General features: G+C 35.3%; 1 protein-coding gene across 1 annotated transcript in view; it reads left to right on the top strand.

Annotated features, from left to right (window-relative positions):
• Nlg2 (Neuroligin 2) overlaps window positions 1–17,817 on the top strand; it is a 183,637-nt gene that overhangs the window by 141,658 nt on the left and 24,162 nt on the right. Inside the window, exons 7-8 of the mRNA XM_069048059.1 lie at window positions 8,708–8,914; window positions 11,962–12,428. Of these exons, the coding sequence (XP_068904160.1) occupies window positions 8,708–8,914; window positions 11,962–12,428 (674 nt within the window). The remainder of the gene's footprint in view (window positions 1–8,707; window positions 8,915–11,961; window positions 12,429–17,817) is intronic.

The following is a 17,817-nucleotide window of genomic DNA, read 5'->3' as shown; positions in this document are numbered from 1 at the left end:
GAATCCTGAAGAGCAACAAATGTAAAGTAGCTTTCAGCTTCGATCCCGCTGAAACTATTTTATAACCCGGCGCAAATAATTGGTGGATTAATTTGGGCCGAAGCACACAACAGAATATTCCGATTATTCTATCCAGTGCTTTCGGTTCCGCTCAGTTTATCGTAACGCATCTAATTCTATCTGAAGTATGCCTTATGGGCTCCCTTTGTGACAGCACGTACGACTTTTTGTTCACTGTATTATAACTTTACTAACAGGATCTAACTGAGAGGTCGAATATATTTAAAAACTTCTACCGACAGTTCCAAGCAAAAACCCTATGGCCACATCCTGAAAGGATAAAGCTAACCCAATTAACAATTTCAACCGGTCTTACTTTCCGCTAATTAATCTCCTCTGGAACTATTACGATTTAAATCGCGACCACCCCTCGACCTAATCCAGATGATAATCTCGCTAACAAAACGCTTCACGTAATTCGACCAATAAAAGATTTGAATTGAACAGTGTCGGGACAAAATCCAGAAAACTTGAATTATGCGTTGTAGTGTTGGTAATCCTGGAGTGTTCTTGTCTCCACGGAGGGTTGTTCTAGCTTCCGGGCACCCCCCACAATACACTACATCACTAGCTATTGTCATATACTTCCTCTGTTGAGATGGAGGTTTCTTGTAGACGTCCTGCTTGTCCCTCTTTAAACTTCGCTCTAACGAACCAAATACGAACTTTGTGGTTGGCAAAGCACATTAAAAGGATTAAATTTATATTTCGGGATAAAAAGGATAAGGAAAAAATTAATTTATTTTTTAATTCTGGAACTTTGATTGTTCATTAGGAATTCGCGAAGAGGTGCTCCACAATACGTAATAATCCGTCTTAATGAGAAATTTTGAAATACCTCAACATTGAAATTTTAATTGAATTTGAAGATTTTGCATATTTATTTGGTAAAAGGTAAACAACCAAAGCTCATATTAAATGAGCTTTTCTGAAATCAACTGATAAACAAAAATGTTTAATATTGATTCAAGATTAATTCAGCAAAATTTGGAACTGTATTGTTTACCAAATAATACTTTCCAGATAAACAAAAACAAAAAATTAGAATATGCATTGAGTTAATTTCCATAACGCAACGAATATTTGCATTTCCAAGTGTGTACAAGGCTTTATTAATTAATTATATGCAATAGATACTGTAGACTATATTGTTTACCTAACAATACTGTAATAGTAAACTGCACACTACTTGTTTAGTTAGCAAACAACAGTACAAATTTAACGAACCAATAACAATACTGGATGATTTATCTGAAAATGCAGACATGTTGTTTATATTCGTTAAAATACATTCTCGTTAATAGTTATTTGAATGTCAAGGTCGCGAAATCATTTTTTAACATACCGAGAGAAAAATTGTCGCCGAGGTCGCTTGCGGCCGAGGCAAGACAATCTCGGGGATGTTAAAAAGGATTTCGTGTACACAACATTGCCTGGTTTAAGTACGCGAAGTGCTCGTTCCGCGTATGGTTGCACAAATAATAATTTAATGAAAAATATAAAAGTGGTGCGAGTACGACCCCTGCGAAAACGGTGGTTCATTCTGAGAGAAAAATAGAAGGGAGAGCTTTACGAGTGAGTGCTCCGGTCGTAATTTTTCCTATTCGGTAATAATGGGGATCGCTTATTCGTAATGGTTTTTTAAATAAGGAGAATAATTAGTAGAACGTCGGTTTAGCCGAGCGAATTTCTAAAACTTAATTAAAACCACTTGAAATTAATCAAAGAAGCAAGCGCGAGTCAAGAGCCAAACAAAACATCAAAGTAATAAGAAAACAATGGCACTGGTGCAATAACTTGAGAAGCTTGTACTTTAACCTTTGTTTACGAGCGGAGGAAATCATAAAAAGCTGGAGCGAGTGCTTTATTCATTAGTGGTCGCAGTACGCCCTTCACGCGAACATTAATTTAGGAGTGAAGTGCACCTGGATTTGCAATTCCTGGAGGAGTGGGGATGAATCCCTCCGGAGCGCAATCATGGGTTATTGAAACAGACGGGCAACACATTCGCGTCCAATGGACGAGAAGCTATTGCGCTAATTACGTTATTATAGTGAGATATTTAGTGGACGGCTTCTTCCCTGCAGCGGCTGTTATTAATATATCACGGTTAGCAGGAGTACAGATGGGTTAATCAGTCATAACAACGCAACAGGAATTTGCACTAATTTTAAACAATTACAACTTGTCCGAACTAATCGGCGAGCTAAACCTAACGAAAATTTATTAACGTTGCGGTCACAGCCGGTCCGCGATAATTCATCGCCGTTTTTCGGTGTTAAGATGATGGAGCAAAGAAATTCGGGAAATTGTCAATTTTGAGGTTTAGTTTCGGAATTGTCTCGGGGACGCCATCATTCATTTAGATTAATGGTCCGTGCAGTCCTTTAAAGACTTGTCCACCCAATTATACTCGAGCCAAACAATGACAACTATTTCGTGCAAAGTTGGGAACCAACCGGGAATTCGGAAGCAGGAACTGTTGTGCGGAGAATAAAAAAAATATTAATAGTGAGCCGGAGGGACAAAAAACTGTAAAATATTGCGTCGAGGCTAATTCTCGCCGTTTCTGTTAGTTTACCTTTTTGGACAAAGAAGTGTAGGTTTGTTCCGCAACGAAGAGTCAGGTTTTACGTACAACTTATTTGGGTTAACTGCATCAGAAATTATTGGATTCTCTTGAATTGTTGAAAAATAGATTATGAAGGCTCTTCTCAAATGTATTATTCTAAAATCGACAAAAAATAAAAAACAAATCAGTTTTAGTTGGTAAGAAAACTTTTTTTGAAAAACGTGAGTTATTAACGTGCACAGAAATGTTCAATAAATCGTAAGAAAAATATAACATAAAACACCAAAACAGAAAAATAAGAGAATTATATAAAAATAGAAACAGTGAGACTTCTACGTTTAGACGTTTAGACGTTTAAACAGATTTTTTTATTAAACTTTAAAAATAGCAAATGTGTTTGAAACGTACAGTTTACAACTCGTGATTTTCTACTTGACTTCCACGCTAAGAATAAAACCTGATGTTTGTCAAATTGAAAAATGGTGGATGCGCCGGGAAACACTTGCAATAAATCTTGTATAGTGTATTCACATATCAAAGATCCACCAAGGGAGCAGTTTACATCATACTCTGTCCTTTTCATGTTAAATTAAAACATTTCTAAAACATTTGAGTCAATATGACACAATTGAACTGCCGTTTCAGTTGTAGAGGTATTGGATTCTTTCATGGGCTGTGACCTTGGAGTTCCTCAAAGTAAAATCACCACCGAAAGATGAAATTTTGTGACCTTGGACAATTTTTCAAAAGGGAAATTTTAGATTACCACGGACGATATTTGTGAAAGAGACGTCGCTGGCAAAAAATTCATTGGTCCAACACGATTTTTACATTGAAAAAATCAATCTGTTATTAAAACCGAGTAAAGTGTTAATTAATGTATTTGATGCTGACATATTTCAGACTGCGACAACCAGATGATGTTCGTTAACGTAATTAATTTTTTTGTTGATTACTCTCTTAATCATTATTAAAAAGCAGAGACTGCGGAGAAAATAAGAAAAAAGAGTTGTTGAGAGAGTACTTGTAAAAAAAGTGAGTAACAAGCCTCTCTCCTCAAAAACTTATTTTTTTTTTTTTCTTAATAACGCAAATTATTTTTGATAGATTACAAATTTGAAAATGCTTGTCCATTGATAATTAAGTGAAGTGTGACGCAGAGCATATGAAAGCCACCCCATGAATTATAAAAAACAGTAGATGTTGCATATTTCGTCGTTTTACAAATTTTCATAAGACAAAAAAGATAATTAATTTTAGTCTAGTTAATTTTTCAAATACACAGTGAGTGAAAAATTCATAATCTAAACTCCGTGAATAAAAATGGAGAACCATCTAGTCACCTGTGTGGTAATCAGCAAGAAGATATATTCTGTGCATACCCCACGGTCCCCATTTTCATTATGCGATCATAAAACCTTGTCAAAAGTGTAATATCCGTCCCCGATCCCGCATAATTCTCCGCTCTACTTTGATTTGATCTGAAGATCTTACATTAAACCGAGCAAGCGTAACCTTCACCATTACACATCACATCCCAGGCACACTTGATCAAGCATCGACTTTACATAATTTCAGAAGGGTCGCCATTTATTATTCGATATTGAAGTGAACTTAGAATGTAATCTATAATGCACGACTAAGACAGGATATCAATAAGGTACGATGCCGGGGGCATCTATTAAATGACAATGTGAAATTTTTATGCGACTATCCCCACCCTACCGAATTATTACCACAGAAGTAATGATTATCAAATTTTAACAAAACACACATTGTTTACGAACGTTTCCTGTAATTGTAAGCAACAATTATTCCAAAATAAGTGGTAAAATGAGTTTTACCATTGAAGTTAAAGCATTAATTATTAATAATAGATTTTTCGAGAGGTAGGCAACCAATGAAACGACTGCGTATAGCAAGTATACATAAGTGTACGATTAGGCTAAGACAGACGTTTCGATAAAACAAAAACTCTTGATTGATCTTTTCTTGTGATCACTCTGTATACACATCCCTTTACAATTTTTGATCATTCTCAGAAATTAATTCCCGCATCCATTACACAAGCTCATTCTCTTTGGTACTTTGTGCAAAAAGTGTTGGTAACATCTGGCCTGGACCTATTAATCTGAGATGCATTTTTGCGCAACCGATGGCTCTGATTGTAAAAAAAGTTGTTTCCATAAAGCGTCATATTTCAATTTTTCCTGCTGAAATAAATATAACCGTCATATTAAAACGCGGCGGGTTAAACACAAACTAGCAAATTACGACAACTGCAACTAATTGGAGGATTTTCCGCATGGCAAATAAAAATTGTGACAAACGTGCATACACAAATTAACAATGCTAATTTATTTTTGCGGGTTATCTCCCTCCAGGGTAATCTTTCACTATTCTGCATTCGAGTCGGCGCCAAGATAAATGTGAAGTCTCGTTAAGGGACATCATAAAAAGTCAGTCTTGTAATAATTAAAAGGTATTCGTGTCGCGTTCATTCGAGAATCTCTTTTGATTTTCGTTAATGTGCCTCCATCCTCCGATGTATTTAATTAGTTCTACTTCATCTTCCTAATGGAACACAAACTAACTTAACCGTTTTAACAAAACTTTAACATCGTGCAAATGAAATTAAAGCAATGGATTTGTAATTATACTAACAACGTTTTTAAGACGGCACTAAATCCGGATTCCGGGCGAGAATATGTCAAAAATTTGGAAGAGTGTGAGCGCTGTAAAATTTTATCGCCATCGAGAGACGTGCCGCTTGTCTTTCACCAATTCTCATTCGAGTTAAACAATAAGCATAAAATTTTAGCGATGCGCCATGGCGGTAATAAAATTTTAACCTTTAAAGTCGAAGTCCCGATGGAAATTCCGGTGCGTGAACCATCCCAAATAAAATGTGAATTTTCATCTGTAATCCGGCAGATTTTCGAAACCGGAATCGAATGGGGCGATTTCATTTTCATACTTTCCGTTCTTACGAAACAAATGCATTTGGCACAAATGTCAAGCGTTCCGCAAATATGGTTAACCCGCCAGAAAAATAACACCGTTTGTATTTACGGAATTTTTATGGGAGCGACCGTTCTAACAAATTTTCAGGAGCGGGTCGGCTAATGGATTGGCCTTTCAACGTTAATTCTTCTGATTTTCAATGTAAATAAAAGAGGTGGACAGATGGTCGGTTTTCGCGCACAATCATCACCATTTCGCTGTAATTAAGAGCGCCGTTTCCGTCATACATGTGTTACTTATGTGGAGGTAGAGACAAATTATTTGACTAAACAGTCGTTGTTCGTCCTCGTAATGCATATGTACCCCCAGATAACGGCTCTATCTGTAATTGCAGCGTGCCAGGACCCCGTTTTCTATGACGAACTTGACGTGCCAACACCTTCTAATTGTGGGATCTGACAAATTCAATTTGTCCTCGACCGTACATTTCGATTTTAACCCGATATTGCACAGTTCTTCCTCACCTCTCCCTTCAACTCCCTCTCAAGTCACAATCATCACTCTCACCCCTATTTTATTTTTCAAACAATTTTCAATTTTGCAACATTTTTTCCTCGTCATAGATCTCAATTCGCAGAAGCACAATTGCCTTCTGTAAACTCTACAAGTGATCAAAAAGAAAACAAATCAAGAGTGCTACCTCATCTTTTGTTTTATCGAAACATTTGTCTTGGTTTAAATCGTATGAATAAATATATTTATATCCACAGTTGTTTTACTGGTTGCCTACCTCTCGATAAATCCCCTAATCAGTGGCGTCGCGTTTGGCGCTATATTTTGCGTTATTATTTTGTTTAAATATATTACGTTTTTTCATGTGTGTCGCAGTTGTATTGCAAAAATCCTCTGTATTTTTCAAAACACGTGTAAATGATATCATGAGATTTAATAACAGACTGGCAGTTTTCAGTTGCTTTGCAACATGCCCAATGGCAATTAGGCAGGTAATGTATTAAACAAATTTTTACTATCACTCCAGGCAAATTGCATTACCTACTTAGCTAATGGATTATTTGTGAAAATAGTGCACATGTGGGGCAAATACGTGTTTTGCAGAGAGTGGTAATTAAATTGCGTGTGTTTTTTATTTCAAATATAAAAATACACACACAAAAAATCTGGTATCAAATGTATAGATAAAAAACATTTGAAAGCGATAATAACAAATTGTGCCTAGATACAGGGTGTCCCCAAAAAAGAAGACGAGCCCATAACTCTGTTATTTATCGGAAGATTTTAATTATCTATACACCAAATTAAATGGTTGTTAATAGGCTACAAAATGGCCTAATAAATTCAAGTATAGCCCTATGGGCTTCAAGGGTAAACTGTCAAAATATTTTTTTTTAAATGAGAATACATATTTTTTTCTACTAATTCTGATAGAGATTTATATTCTGAAAACAACAGTGTATCACAAATATACACTTAAATACCAAAAATTCACAAAAAAAAAATGTAAGAACGCTACTATCGTCTATGTTCCATTTTGCGCTAAACATTGGCGGCATATCTGCGCAATCCCACATGTTATTATTTATCATTTGTTTTTCCAGCTACCTTAATTTGGTTAATACACTGTAACGCAGTGCATTTTGATAGCTTTTCGCTTGATGCTCGTCATTTGTTTCAAAAGTTGGTGTTATTTTTTTTAATGTGAAGTTATACTTGTGATACATTGTTGTTTTGAGAATTAAAATCTCTATCAGAATTACTAATAAAAGGTATGTAATCCCATTTGAAAAAAAAATATTTTGACAGTTTACCCTTGAAGCCCATAGGGCTATACTTGAATTTATTAGGCCATTTTGTAGCCTATTAACAACCATTTAATTTGGTGTATAGATAATTAAAATCCCCCGATAAATAAGGAAGATATGGACTCGTCTTTTTTTTTGGGGACACCTGTATATTAACAAAAACCTACATCGAGGACCGTAATCAGATGCTGCTATGACAAAGTGAATTGTATAGTAGGTACAATATATTTTTTCAGCGGTCACAGTGAATTTTCGATGCCTTGCACTGGCATTGCGGAAAAATTATCCGGGGTATAATACTCGTAGAAATGTTCAAAATAGTATACATATATCATTAAGAGTAGAAGTGTCTTTTTGTGTGAGATTGAAGACCGAGACGAAGTCAAGGTCGGCAACTGAGCGAAGCACAAATAGACCTTCTATTCTGAATGAGTAAAATCAATTGATATTAAAATCTCCACTTAAAATCTGACTGTTTCTCGCTGGTCAACTAAACTCGGCTCCCCAGAACTCACTCGAATGAGCCTTTCACCTCGAAGCGTGAGACGTGACGGTGTGACGGTGAAACTAATTCACTTCAAAAACTTTTTGAAAAACTGACAATTACTACTAAAATGACTCAAAAACAATTTGGTATGCCATCATCAGTAAATTTCATCATTACATTGTACATATTTTAAATACACAAAATTTCTGCATTGGCCTGAATGTTATGCCAACGTGAATAGAAGTAACAATAAAATTGCACTTGTTTTGTTGCATTAGTAATTATTTACCAATTGTGAACACAATGGAATCCTATTTATTTACCTCAGCGCGGCTATTTGAAATGTGTTGAAATATCTGTAATATGGTACGAGTCAATTATTAATATATTTGAAACCTTTTATAGGCGAAACGTTAATTCCAGCAACGATTGGAAACCGTTGCATTGAAATGCGCACCAACTCCAGCATGATTTGTTTCATGCCGGTTTGATTGGTTCCACTCTCATTCGCTAAGTTTCCCCCGGAAAATCGAAGCGATTATTATTTAAGTTGTGCGCAGTGCAATGTGGCAATAAAACGTGTTTCTCCACCACCCACATCATCTCCTAAGCCAACAAACGTGTCCAAAATGAAATGTGAAGTAGCTGGGCGTTATATTTTTTTTTGGAGGACTCAATCTTGATTTGAACAAATAAAAGCCGTAGTCGGAAACGATTAAGGTCTCACGGCGTCAGTTTACTTAAGCAGCCACTTACATCGGCCAATAAATACCAATTTGTTCAGCTGATCCATGATTGTTTCAGAGCTCTTACATCGAGTCATCTTGTTAAGTGGCTCGGGACTCAGTCCCTGGGCGCTCCAAAGAGATCCGCTTTCGGTCAAACGCAGTGTTGCTGAACATACGAACTGTCACGGTGACCTACATGAAGACGATCTGGCGCCTTGTCTGAGGAAGAAGCCGCTGGAGGAGCTGCTCAAAATTAGGATAGACGCGCCTAGGTTTCTGCCCGGTGGGTACAAACATCTTCAGATTCACGAGAATTTTTGCTATTTTTATTTTTTTCTTTATGTGTTCAACGCAATATTTTGTCTAAGTACTGGCGGGACGATTATGGTTATTCCCTGCACGTGTAGTTACTGAAGTGACAAGACAAAATATAAAAAGAAGAAATTAACACAAAAGTAAAACAATTCTTTTATTTAGAAAATCAATGAAATTGCATATGCATGGCAAACGTCAATTATTTAGAGCTTGTGTAAACAGAATTTTAAACCTTTTCTGTATTTTTTTAAATAATTAAATTTAATTTCTCTTTGTTTTGTTTGTTGTGGAATTATTGCTGTATAACATCGGGAATTTAAAGTCCTTTGCAAATTTGTAATTCAACAAAAAATTATGTAAATTCAGGTCTGGTCCATATGAAATTCAGATTTCAAATTTTGGTAGAAAAAACTAATAAGTACGTGGAACAGTCTAAAACTTTTAAAATAATAAACCAGATGAAACATAATAATTATACAGACATAACACACAATCTAACTACAGAAATAGTTATTAAATAAATATTTCATAATTAGTGTAATGAATAACGTTTTGTTTATAAATAATGTTGGAATAAACCAAAAAACATTGAATAAACAAGCAGCAGGAGACTACGCGGGAAATAGTACATTATATCATTAAGAGTAGAAGTGAGTCTTTTTGTGCTAAGCCCAACGATTGAAGACCGAGGTGAAGTCGAGTTCGGAAAACTGGACGAGTGATAACATAATAATAGATACAATTAAATTAAATTTCTCTCCGAAATTCTGCCAGTCTCCTGTTCATTTAGGTTTGTCTATGTTTTCTAGTTAATTTAATTCCATATCTCTACTTCTTTTTCAGTCTTTCCGGTATATTATATTTACCTCCCTTCATTAATGCTTTTGATCTAACAGCTGGGGGCTTATTAATTATACTAGCAATTAATTTCTTTACAGTTATTTAAATCGAAACAATATGACTAATTCAATTAAAACCTGGCGATTTAGCCTGAGGATGAAATTGTTTTTATGAGTTAACAATTATTTTATAAATCTTAGAATGTTAAAACGATTAGTTTATTTTTCCTGTCTTTTTCTTTTATATTTAAGCACGACGTGCTTGTTTTCCATGTGATTTTTTATTTAACACTTTTATAAGAGGAACTTTGACAGTTATTAGCTCATTTAAAAAATATTTAGGTATTTAAATTACGTGCAAAAACCTTTTTGGTGCGCAGACTCTATTTGATTTTTAGTCCTTTTTTTGTAAATCTTATAAAATATTTTCTTTAGGTATCTTTTTTACATGAAAATTGTAATAAGATTTCTTAGAATTGAGTAAGAAAAACAAGTTTGTGAAGATCAAGCACAACAGGAAAATAATTACTTGGAATTTAACTTACAAATTAGTATTATTTATAAATTTATTTCCTGAGGTTGGAGGTGCTAAAAAATGTTCATGTTAGGACACCTCCTTTTATCTGTTAAAGAGAGATTAATTTGTCACTTTTTTTGTTCCGAATAATTAAATACATATAAATGTCTCGTTTTTAATCCCAGCATAACAAGGCGAAAATAAGCATTTTCAAAATGACTTTGTGGAGAGATATTTGTCATCTATCTTCCATAAACAAAGTAAAAAAAAACAGATATATGCAAAAGCTCTTAGAAAAACATTTCTTGTTTATCATCAATGTGAAAATATTTTGTGTTACCGATTATACTTGTGCTTCTGGCACAAAGCTGTAACTTCCACCGCCGTAGAAATGTTCGCTGAACAAAATAATCATATAACTTATCCACTTGGCTTTTTTCGCTTAATTTGCATTTCATCCTTTTGTGCAAGCTAGATAAATTCATGAAATTATCCACATAAGCAATAAATTTATTTTATCACATTTGCAAAGGTTCCCCTCGACTCGAATCTGCAAAGAACTTCGACTGCATCCGGCATCGCTATTATTACAGAAAATGGGAATATTGACTTTGTTTGGTTGCAAACTTGGTAATGGCGTATTATAAAGTTAGATTCTATTATGTGTGTTGCTGTTTAAGTTACTACCTAAATAGTGAAAGATAATATACGCTCTCATTTGTATTCTGTTTAATTTAACGGTAGTTAGAGTCTGCATAGATCAATAACCGTTGCCTCATTCACATTTTATTGCATATCGAGTTAGAGATCGTATCTCGCGATGGATTGAAGTGATGCTTAAATTTCGACATTTTTGAATCGACTGTAAATTGTGCTCTATGCGAAAGTATTGCCGAAGTTTACATTTTTCTAACAGATTTTACGACTTGTAGTCTGGAACTATTTCAGAATCGCCAGTATTTTTATGGCGCATGGCGACGTTTAAGGATTCCTACCAATTGGGCAAAGAGCACTTGTATACCGGCCGATAAAAAATTATAAAGTGATGGCCTATAACTTTAAAAATATAAACCTGTAACAGTCTGATTCAAGACAGACAACAATTTATGTGGAAATTTCTTTCACAGTTTCAGCACATACAGAGTAATTCACGAGTGACAATCAGCCTGCCGAAATTGAAAATGCAACCCACAATACATATGGACGCGGAAAATATCCAGGTTTGCTTTCCAAATGTATTGTGGGTTGCATTTTCAAATCCATAGGGCTCATTATCACTCGTGAATCACCCTGTATGTTATTATTTTGTTTTACATATTAATTATTTATTATTTTAGTACATCATGGTTTTCTCTTCCCCATTTTAATTTATCATCTCATATTTCCAAACAAAATGTCAAAATGATTTATGATTTTTATTTTACTTTTAACATCTTTTAATTATTGAATTTAGTTTCATTTTATTCACATTTTTGTTCATTTTTCTCTATTACTTATGGTTTTACTGTCCTCGACAGTGCATATTTGTTCTAAATTATTATCACGATTTTTCTCCTTTCTGTCTTTTCTTTCTCTCCTCTTATTTTACTACACTTTTGTTCCAATGTCTTTGTTTATTTATAATTATAAGAGATAACTGATTCCGTGCTTCTGTGCCAGGTTTCGCCCCCTTCATCGACGGCACCATCCTGGTGAACCCGACGAGCGCTCCCCCGACCGGCAGCACCGCAACAGTGGCGACATCTGCCGGATACGAGCTGGCTGATTTTCCGGATCGCGACCTTTTGTTTGGTTTAACGAGTACGGAATCGTATCTGGACTTGAACGCGCAAGATCTCGAGTTCGGGTTTAACGAAACGAGGCGTGACAGAATCTTAAGGACATACGTGAGGAACTCTTACTACTACCACCTGAACGAGATATTCTCCACGTTGAAGAACGAATACACCGACTGGGAGCGGCCCACGCAGAACCCCTTGAGCGTGAGGGACGCCACGCTCGACGTCCTCAGCGATGGCCACACGGCGGCACCCCTCATCAGGGTGGGCTATTTGCACTCGATGAGGGGCGGCAAGACGTTTTTTCTACACTTCCAGCACCAGTCGGGCGACAGGGACTTTCCGATGGTAGGTCCTGGAGCGTCCATAAACTAGTCGTATTTATGACGGACGCATCGAATGTTTGAATAAACGTAAATTCTACACGGAATTTATGGTTTATTATATGCGTAAATCATGCAAGGACTTCATCCTGCCAAGATAGCCGTATCTTTATAAATATCCAGTCATAATTCACTTCCAAGTTTTTCATTTATTGATGGACGCGAATTGGTAATGCTGCAGATGAAAGCGCTTCGATCATCTCAGGACCAGAAGCGATGCGCTATTAAACTGATTAGATAAGCTCGGTGTACAAAAACACCGAAAATAAATTACTTCCAATATGAATAACGATCGGTTCCGGCATCGTTGGAGTGTTTCGCATGCAAAGTACGTGAGAACGAAAAGGTGGTACTCATCAAATTTAAATTTCAACTAGACGAACAACTTTTTATGCAGAGTTATTTCTAAGAACTTCTTTCAAATAAATATACCCTAATTCAGGGTCTTGTAGAACTTCCAAAAACTTTTGGGGAATTGCACATTTTTCTACATTTTATAAAATGACGTAACTTTTTACTGATAATTATTTTTGACCCATCCATTTATGAATTATTTCCTATCAACGTAACAGATATTAATATTTTCACAAAATACCAGAGTGGTTCCTCATTCGTTATCTCCAACGTAGAAGATGTCAAATGGTCAATGAAGAACTGTTTGATTGACAATAACAGTACTGTGAAATTTAATTGGTGCTTCTCTTTCCATATAAGAATGAGTCGCTCAGTTTTTTTTTTTTTACTAAAAATATGATCCAAGTAACAACAAACGCTGCTGCAAGAAGGGTTTATTGCCAAAAGGAATCAACAAGGATGATAAAAATATGAGCAATATACATATTAAGCTAATTTATAGAGTCAAGTGGTTAATAATAATAAGATCTTGCAGATAAATCGTCGAGGACCCCAATTTAGGCACCAGAATTCGGATAAATTTCTTGAAATTCAGGGTATTTCACGAGTGATAATGAGTCCGACGAAATTGGAAATGCAACCCAAAATACACTTGGCAAGCAAACCTGGATATTTTTCGCGTTCATATCCACGTTTGCTATGCAACTGTATTGTGGGTTGCATCTTCAATTCCGCCGGGCCCATTATCACCCATTTTCATGTAACTTTTGTAGAATGAGGAGCAAAAGAACGCAAACAAGGACAATTTTTTCATTCTCACTGCGAAGTTTAATAATTCTCGAAAAAAAATCACTAGAAATTCAGAAAAGTTCTGAAACTTTGAAACCTGGATGACCCTTCTATAAGAGAAATATTTTAGTAAATCCGTATCATCTACCAGAAATTAATAATCTACGATTAAATTGATAAAATGTTTGTCTTGTTTTGCTTGATTGCATAAAAAACTGGTATAAAGAATAGAAAGACTTTTTTAACGAAAAAAGAACCATATCAAAAACCGTTTAGTCTTGCAGACTTTAAAACGTCCGGAAACAGTATAACTGTTTTCTTATAAATTCCTCCAAATGGATTTTCCTTTTTTTCTCTTTACTGGTATTTCTAGAACTATTGGCCACTTTCTCTTTTTCATTTCTTGTCTTGCTACACAAATTAAAACGTTAAAATCTTCGTAATACTCAATTTTCAAAAGAATTTGCGAATTTGGAACTGTACCCGTAACGTGTGTTTACTAAGATTAATTTTTAATTTAGGTATAACCTAAAAGAGTCCTCGGAATAATCAAACAAACAAACAAACAAACCTAATTTTAAAATTAATGTACTCGTGCTTTAATTATCATGAAACTCAAGTCCTAAAAATACATATTTTAAAATATTCATCAACTGTTTGTTTAACTCCGTCGTTAAAAAGCTGTTTTCATCCAGGAATCTTTGTAGCTTTGGAAATAAATGACAATGAAAATAATGTTTGCATGAATAACATCACGTAAAAAATGATATTGCGTTCTTTGTTAAATCTGTTTCTTTAATCAAGTCAACACTAACGTAATACTTCCATTATCTTTTTTTTGACCATCAAAATAATTTTCTATGAATAGTTATTTTTTTATATCTGCTGCATAATAGTGAAGTCATATTTCATCTGCAGATTATTTGGATGCTTTAAAATAAATTTAAACTCGTCTAATATTCCTGTGCAGATATTCAGCACTTTATGTGAGGTTTAGCACTTTTAGATTCTTTTTTGTTCGACACTGTCAGAATTTGAGAATTTTCTCCTGTGTGAACGGATTTTGATGAATTTGACAACTTGTCAAAACGAAACGTCAAGCTAATTTTAAAGATTTTCAGCCATTTGGAGCCTTTGGGGGGGCTCGTCGAACAAAAAAACGTTGTATTCAACTCGTTCTTGTGTAATTTGCGCTTTTTTGGCACTCGTGGACCTTTAAAACTCTCGTTTCACTCGAGTTTTAAACTGGCCCACTCATGCCAAAAAAAGCCCAAATTACACACGAACTCGTTAAATAAATAACTATTAAGCTTCAATAGATCAAAACCATATGAAATATTTTAATTGTTTCTTCGAAAGCTCGTCTCACGTTAAAATTAGTAATTTACTTAGAACAATAGAAAGTGAACCTTCAGGACGCCACTTTTACAAAACAAGGAAATTCTAATATTCAAACACTAATACAGGGTAAGGTCATTCCCTTAGTTAAATGAAATTGTGAAAAAGCGAAGAGTTTTTAGGAAAATGTCTACTGTAAGCAGAAACCCCCAACAGCAGATGCGTTTTTATTACATTCCCCATAAATCAGGATCATGTCTGCTTTCTCATCATTCGAATACATTTTAATCGTCGTATTTTGACTTTTTCGTAAATGTCAGTTGTAACAAATAAAATTATTGAAAGCAAAGCCATCATGGATTCATAATTTCATTTTAAAACAAAACGATATTAAAAATATCGTTAATTTTGGAAATGTATTGTGGGTTGCATTTTCAATTCCGCCAGGCTTATTATCACTCGCAAAATACCCTGTATAGATGTTTTCAGCAAAACAAACTGTTGAATTTTATTCATATTTTTTTGTTTGAATTGTTTGTCCAAAAACAGTAAAAACTGTTTCAAACAAACCTAATTTATCAAACTAAATCTCCCAAATCCGCCTTTCTTTATCCTAAACAGTTAATCCCGCAAACATGAAAAAGTTAGCTAAATACACAATTTTATGTTTTTTGTAACAAGAAAATATTAACCAAAGAAATTTTTAAGCCGAGCTTACGTCAATTGCAAATTCATTTGTACAACTTCGTTAAGGAATTAATTTAGTCGAGTTCAAAGCGTTCTGCAACATTTGAAGATTAAAAAAATTACCGTCTCCGTGTTGTAAAAAAATGTAGCAAAAAAAAAGGGTTTGGTCCACTTTCTGTCTTTATTCGCTTTAGAATTCTGCGTGTTCCTGGAGCCCGAAAAATGATAAAACGAAACAGTGGAATTCGCATTACATGAATAAAGTCAGCAAAACGGGAACGCAAGGCCTGAAGTGAGGCTATATACATTTAATAGATGGTCGCAAGATAAACAAAATATGTGTAGTAGTACCTGCGAAAGGACGGCGAGCGTCCAATTTCATCGGATAGAATGCTGAAATGATATTTATACAAAGGTCGAGCAGAGATAGCCGCAATATACCATTCCGAAATGCTTCTCTTCCATCCTGGCTCTGAGCTCGCTTGAAATTAGAGTGTTCACCTGAAATGCACGTCCGACAACGAAAAAACCAACGAACCCGACTGTGTACCGCACGATCGATTAAAATTTAATTTCTGGCTTTAAAGTAAATTTCAGCGTATGCTCGTATTTACCCAGCCCTAATCAAAGCTCACTGATCTTAAACGTATTCGAACTGGCAGTAAGACAAAGTCCTTTGTTGAAGTTCCTTCGAGTTCTGGCATTGTATTCGAAATCCGTGGTTTTTCACGGCGGATTCGGGTTATTTACCTATTTGCGAGCTTTCTTCCATTAAAAGTTTCCCCACATATTGTGCGGGCATTTTTCCGGCGAACTTTCCCGAGGAAAGAGATGAAAATTGCAAGGCTGAAAGTGATTAATCTATTAAGCACTCGATCTGGCTGAATTATCTAAATACTTCAGGAGGACTACGAGTTAACAAGCTTTCAAGCCCCCAACAAACAGGCTATTGAAGGAGCGGCGATAAATTGATTAAATATAGGAAATGTTGCGGCACTAAACGAAACTTCAGCGACGAAAACCTACAGAGATTAAATGTCCCGAATTTAGAACGTCATTTTTTATCGCTAAATGTTTAACCAAAAGCTCTGTCAGTCAAGCATAAAAGAGAAAATGCGAAAGCGCACACGGGAAAACATTTCATAGAACACACTAGATTTTATTGTATTTCGCTGGTTAATTGCTTTCGTGTTTCAAGCTTTCAGGTGTGTGCCCATTGAATTAATAATTGAACGAAAATAAACTCGCTGTCGTCGAGCTTTATTGGTTTTTTTCCAAAATAATACAGATCGCCCACAAATTGCCGCAAAGCTCTCGTTTAAAACTAAACACAAAGAACGGACAGATCGGGGCGATGGCACAGGAATTTATTCCGTATTATGTTTTCAGCATTACCTGGACTAGGATGCCCGGAGATTTAGTGGATTTAATGGGAACATTAATGCTGGAACAACGGATTCTGCTGACATACTGACCAAGAATATTATTCACCGAACTGGATGCACAATGTACAGAATGCAATTAAGGAACATCAAACTGAAATTAACAGCTGCAAAGTAGATGTGATTACGATTCGCTCCAAAATAAATAAATAAATAAGCGAGGCAAGATTGCTTTTCATAACGATAAGAGTGGTAGCTAGGTAACGAGCTTCGGATTCACCTTTATTGTCTCGGATTAAAGTGAAATATTTATCAGGTGGAGGTGTCATGCGCGGCCTGGAAACTTCGTAATGGCTTTATTTAAGAATTCTTCTTAAAATGGCGAATCAGGTTAATTTATTGTACACTCGGGCGGCTCCGAGACGGATAAGTCGCTACTTGGGTTCATTTTCAAACTAGATCCGCCTCGGCGAGCTTAATTTATAGAAATGTTGTGCTTTTACTGGGATTTTCATAATCTCGCCGGAAATTAAAAAGTGAAAATTAAAATTAACAAATCCAAGAAGAGAGGAGTGGAGGAGTTGGGTTTATAGAATTTTTCAATTAAATTAATTAAAACTTAACATTTGAACACAACAGCTCATCGAATTGCAATATTTTTTAAAACAGATATTTTATATCGTGTCTTCATTTAAATTTATCCTTAAAGTTCGCCTTGAAGAGTTGATTGTGAACGCACCACCATTGCCAAAGCCTTAAGGCAGCAATAATTGTTTTTGATCATGACGTCACAGTAAGGCTTCA

Source organism: Tenebrio molitor, chromosome 5 (assembly GCF_963966145.1).
Source record: "Tenebrio molitor chromosome 5, icTenMoli1.1, whole genome shotgun sequence".
NCBI lineage: Eukaryota > Metazoa > Arthropoda > Insecta > Coleoptera > Tenebrionidae > Tenebrio > Tenebrio molitor.
The sequence above is the reverse complement of the archived record's forward strand: the minus strand, read 5'-3'. Positions and strand labels throughout refer to the sequence as shown.